Source organism: Physella acuta, unplaced genomic scaffold (assembly GCF_028476545.2).
Source record: "Physella acuta isolate Inbredline_101_S28 unplaced genomic scaffold, ASM2847654v3 ptg000544l, whole genome shotgun sequence".
NCBI classification, from domain to species: Eukaryota; Metazoa; Mollusca; class Gastropoda; family Physidae; genus Physella; species Physella acuta.
In genome coordinates, this window is record NW_026732063.1 from 968,397 (window position 1) to 973,739 (window position 5,343).

General features: G+C 39.7%; 1 protein-coding gene across 1 annotated transcript; it reads right to left on the reverse strand.

Annotated features, from left to right (window-relative positions):
* Positions 1-1,671: 1,671 nt before the first annotated feature.
* On the reverse strand, positions 1,672-2,229 carry LOC131946094 (baculoviral IAP repeat-containing protein 3-like). The gene is made up of 2 exons (XM_059306736.1): positions 1,886-2,229; positions 1,672-1,675 (listed from the first exon to the last, which is right to left on the reverse strand). The coding sequence occupies exons 1-2, from the start codon at positions 2,227-2,229 to the stop codon at positions 1,672-1,674; spliced, it is 348 nt and encodes a 115-aa protein (XP_059162719.1).
* Positions 2,230-5,343: the final 3,114 nt, after the last annotated feature.

Genomic DNA, 5,343 nt, shown 5'->3' on the forward strand with positions numbered 1-5,343 from the left:
GTTACGTAATTTTAATTTTATTTTATAATTAGTTTGAATTTTTATTGACTAGTTATGTAATTTAATTACTTTGATTGTTTAATTACTTTGTTTATTTGTTTATTTAATATATTTCTTTTCTTTGTTGTTTACTTGTTGTTTATTTGTTTGATATATTTCTTTTCTTTGTTGTTTAATTTGTTGGTTTGTTTATTTGGTTGTATGTATGTTTTAAATAAAAGACTAACACTAGCGTGGACTTTGTATAGGGACCATTCAGCAACACAACGAACGGTTACCGAAAATAGAACATCCATTTAACCACATCTGTTACTTATCGATCCGGGATCCTTTGTTCTTATCAAACACTGGACAACGGGCGCGTTAATATTGATTCCACCCACGGACCATCAAATGATGGCCACGCTGCGCGGTTTTTAATGGGTATTATATCGATCGCAGCCGCTGGCCCATTACAGCTAATTAAATTGGTTATGCTTCACCGAGTTTCCCCGCTCGATTTGACGGGTCATGATGATTTATGTGGGTTCGCGACCCGATCACAGCAGGGGTTCCGCGTTTAATTGAAAGAGCTAAGTGGTTAACCACAAAGCCAGCGTTAAGTGTGGGAACACCTGTTACCACGTTAATCGATTTTTCCCCCGGTTGGGTCCCGTGCTTTTCACTAACAGTTATACGGACAGTATCATAGGTTTTTTGTTTTCACCTAGGCAATGTTTTGTTGTTGGTTGGTGTAGAGTTTATACCAGGGTCGGTGAAGTTTTCACCGAGGTTGGTTTTGAACTCGGACCATGCATGTTTAGGAATTGCTAGGTGTAGAGTTTATACTAGGGTGGTATGGTTTTGGTTTCACCATGGCTTGGTTCAAAGTTGATACATGTATGCTTTGGAGTTGGTAGGTTTCAAACCTGCCTCGGTGAAATTTTCACCGAGGCAGGTTACACAGTTGATACAGGTATGTTTTGGAAGTGTTAGGGGCCGAATCCATACTAGAGTGGGAAGGATTTTGTTTTCACCGAGTGATGTTGGTTCACGGATGTTTTGGAAGGGGTTGGTGTAGAGTCTATACTAGGGTCGGTGACGTTTTCACCGAGGCAGGGTTCGAAGCTAGACCATATATGTTTAGGAATTGTTAGGGGTAGAGTTCATAATAGGGTCGGGGGAGTTTTGTTAACACTGAGGCATGTTGGTGCATACATGTTCTTGGAATTGTTGTGGGTAGAATGTATACTAGGGTCGGTGAAGTTTTCAACGAGGCAAGATTATTTGTCTTTACAAGTTCGCTTTGTACTTGTGTGTGTGTGTTTGAGTGTGAGTGAGTGTGTGTGTGTGTGTTTGAGTGTGAGTGTGTGTGTGTGAGTTCATACTCAGGTCGATGAAGTTTTCAACAAGACAGGTTTCAAATTCGGTCCAGCCATGTCTTAGAGTCGGTTGGTGGCTGGTTTATACTAGGGTCGGTGAAGTTTTCCCGATGCAATCTTGTTTTTGTCTTTACAAGTTCGTTTTGTGATTGTGTGTGTGTGTGTGTGTGTGTGTGTGTGTGTGTGTGTGTGTGTGTGTGAGAGCTTTTTGGTTTGAGTGAAAAAGTTTGGTTTGCGGTGTATAACAGATACCGATGTTTTGACCGCGTAGGACTTCAAAGTTGGATGGGAAAGTTGTCACACCTTTTAATCAGCTATTACAATAAATCACAAAAGATCATTTAAATGAATTTAAAAATTTTATTTACTTAAAACAACTCCTGTGTGTGTGTGTGTGTGTGTGTGTGTGTGTGTGTGAATGTGCAGCCCGTACAAAAGGACAGTCTGGATAATGGCGTCGATGTTCTTCTTCTACCACATCACCCATTTCCCAACCCCTCAACGTATTCAAACAGAAAACACACTTGACAAGGTCGCCAGGTCCAATGAAGATAAAACCATTTTTAGCCAAACTGCTAGGGTCGACCGGGTAGACGTCGGACCAACACCCTGAAAATGTTTGCAACCTTTCCTCTTCATCATGGAACCTGATGTCACTGTCCCTGTCGGAAGTTGGGTTGGGTGGTGGTGGTGTCTCATCAAGGGGTTCAATAAAGGTTCCACCTATAGGTCGCTGTACAAACACTCTCTCATAACCTAGATTCATCTCCCCTTGATTAGTCTCATGAAAGGTACTGATCATCTGTACAGGATACAATCTCACTTCATCTGGCCCAATATCAAGACCCGTTTCCGTTTGATCCGCCATTCTCGTGCTCTCACTGGAATCCCATCCACAGCACTGAAGACAAAAACATTCACCGGACATGGTATAGGGTTCTTATACTGCGGTGTTTATAGTATTCCCTGAATACTGTTTTACCACAACTGGGTGGGCTACCGATCAATACCGTAAAGAGCTGTTTCCAACTCGGATCCCGTATTTTAAATGGTTCATTTTGATTCCAGTCATACATCTTATACACGATACCGAGTTACATAACTTTCAGGGACAAGTAACAAAACAATAACTTACATCAATCATTTAAAAAAGACCGTTTATATAATAAGTTTTTTATTGAATAAAAACAACCCCATCAGCATACAGTCATGGTTCTGTCTTATTTACATATTTACAGTAAAGTCTCGTTAAAGTCACGGTCGGTAAACTAAAGGTCTTATATGTCTAGGGGAGATGTTGTCACATTGTCTGCGTCTACTTGTCTTTTAATGTAAAAGTAAGAAAGTGAGTTTCTGTGTTGGGTGTAAGTATATATCCCCGTGTTGTATGCTCTGAACCCTGTGTTTGTCCCACCACTTGGTTCCTTTGTTGTGAGGACCTGCATGAAAGATTCTTTGCCTAGTGTGTTGTGATTTTTAGATAATCCCTTGGTTGATGTTTTATTATACTCGCCAAAACAGTGGTACGTCTTGCTACATAAAGATACCATCCCATCCCCTTCATATTCTAATTTAAACAACCCCGGTGTTCTCTTTTCATAAATTTTCCTAGCCCTACACTCTAGACAATGACTATCTACCGTGCCTTTGCCGCTTATAAATTGTGGTCTATGTGAGTCGCATACTTCTGAGGGGAACCATTTGTCGTAAATGTCAAAAAACTCGTGTTCTAGTCCCGGTCTTACGGCTTTTAACAAGTCATCGGTACTTAAGGCTAAGTATAAACTGTCCGTGTCCATCTCACATAGCTGAAAGTCGGTTCTATCTATATATTTGTCTATAAAGTCAAAATAAAATTCTAACATCCTAAGTTTCGCGTACTGATAAACGAAAAAGCCTATCTGAAGAGGGAGATCCCAAACTATCTTCTTTTTTAACGTTTCTACTTCGTAAACAGCGTCGGTAAGTTTTGTCATTTTTTTAAATCGCGGATTATTAATACAATCCCCTATATCCCTAGCCCTACAGTAGGTCATGTCCGCATGTCGTGTTTTATCCGTCAAAGTTTTACCGTATGCCGCGTTTCCTAACAATTTCATTGTTTCACTAGTTATCGCGTATTTGTCGTCTATGTCCCCCTTTCTTCGCGCGTCTGAAACTGTATCCCCAAATGTCTTAAAACATGCAATTGGATTATATTCAACGACTTGATAAATTTTACTGACTACCAACCCATGATTTAAATACCACTTTAAAAGGGGGGTCGCTAATAAAATTTTCTCCCCTGTAAAGCTACCGATTAAAGTCCGTCTACCGCTAGTTAATAAGTTGTTATCGATCGCGTATTGTCTCATAAAAGGTCCGATGTCATCGCGCGTAACGTCCGTATTTTTAAAAATAGGTGTCATCTCACTAAAATGTGCTCTTAAACTATCCGGTACTTTAATGTCGCATTCTATCAGTCCAAAACACGAGTCGTCTAAAACAGAATCGATGATCTGTTTTTCAGTCAGGGGCCATTTCTTACCATAGGTCGGTGTCGGTGTCTTTTGTGATTTGTCAATAGAGTTTAAATAGTCTTTAATAGTTGGGTTCATTTTTTTCTGGTTCCCCCACTCACATTCCCACATTTCTACGACTTTAACGTCAACAGTCTCGGTAAGGTACTTCGTAATTTCGTTTGTCTTTTTAAATAACTCAGTCAAGGGTCTGTTACTAATGGGGTTTACTGTTCTGTCTTTAGTTAAAGGGCAGTCAGGGTGTCCATGAAAGAGGCAGCCATGGAACTGATAAACGGTTCGAGTGTTCGCGTCCCACCCGTCTACTCTTATATGGCGAGATCCTAAGCTAACTTCGCCCCCGTTAAACGCGGTTTTTAAAGTTACCCCCTTTGTTTTTGAAACCCACGATAACCACTGAAAAGCCTGTTCCCCGTAATGATTCGTTTTACGCGGTCTAAACCCCTCCTCACTATTTCTAATAATCGGAAATCCCGTCGGCATTTTTTGCATTAAAGACCATAAATAAAGCGCGTTCGCATCGTACCCCTTAATTGCCTGTACCACCTTTTTACTATTCCCCCTAATGAACGTTTCACCCTTTTCGTGATGTCTATGAAAAATAATGGAGGGGCCCCCTACGATATTATTTCGGATTGTTTTATGTAACTCTGATTCGCGCTCGGAACACAAAGAAAAAGAAACGTTTTCGGGAAGTGTTTTGAATAAGTATTTTAAGGTTACCCCCGGGACAGAAATCGCGTCTTTAAAAATATCAACCCCTAAATTTTTGTAAAAATTAGTTTGCTGCTCGAGCGCTTCGATAAACGGTTTTACATCGATATTGTTATACCAAATAAGATAATCTTTAAACGTTTGCATCCCCTTCTCTACCCAAATTTGGCTACACGTCGCGTACTCCTCGTCTGAAATGTTACAATTTTTTAATGATGAAAAAAAGGCTGAATGCGGAGGTAAAGACGTTTCATCTAAGACGGCTAAATTTTTGACATATTCGTACGGAAAAAATCCCTTGGTCTCTTTAACATTATATGCGGCGAGGTATTTACTATAGCTAAACCCTGGTGCTAGATAATTAACTATATCTAAGAACTTTAATTTATTTGTTGATATACACATAAAATTATTATTTCTTTTAACTACATATTTAAACGGTGTTTGTTTATCTTCTACGTCGTCTTCGTCATCGTTACAACTAGCTCTAGGTCCCTCCTCTAACCCCTCTTCTGTGTTTGAATAAGCTAAAAAGTACTGAATAAAATACGGCTTAACGAGATTTATATCATATTTTCCTGAATTAAACCCTATAACCGGCATTTGTCGCAAATACTCGTCTAATCTACCGCTAAGAAAGCTATCAAACCCTTTGTCGTTCGACTTATTATCACTACCCCTAGCTTTAGGTGGAAATAACTTCCTGATTTGCTTAAAAACAGGCTCGAACTGTTTTTTCAAAATGCCAT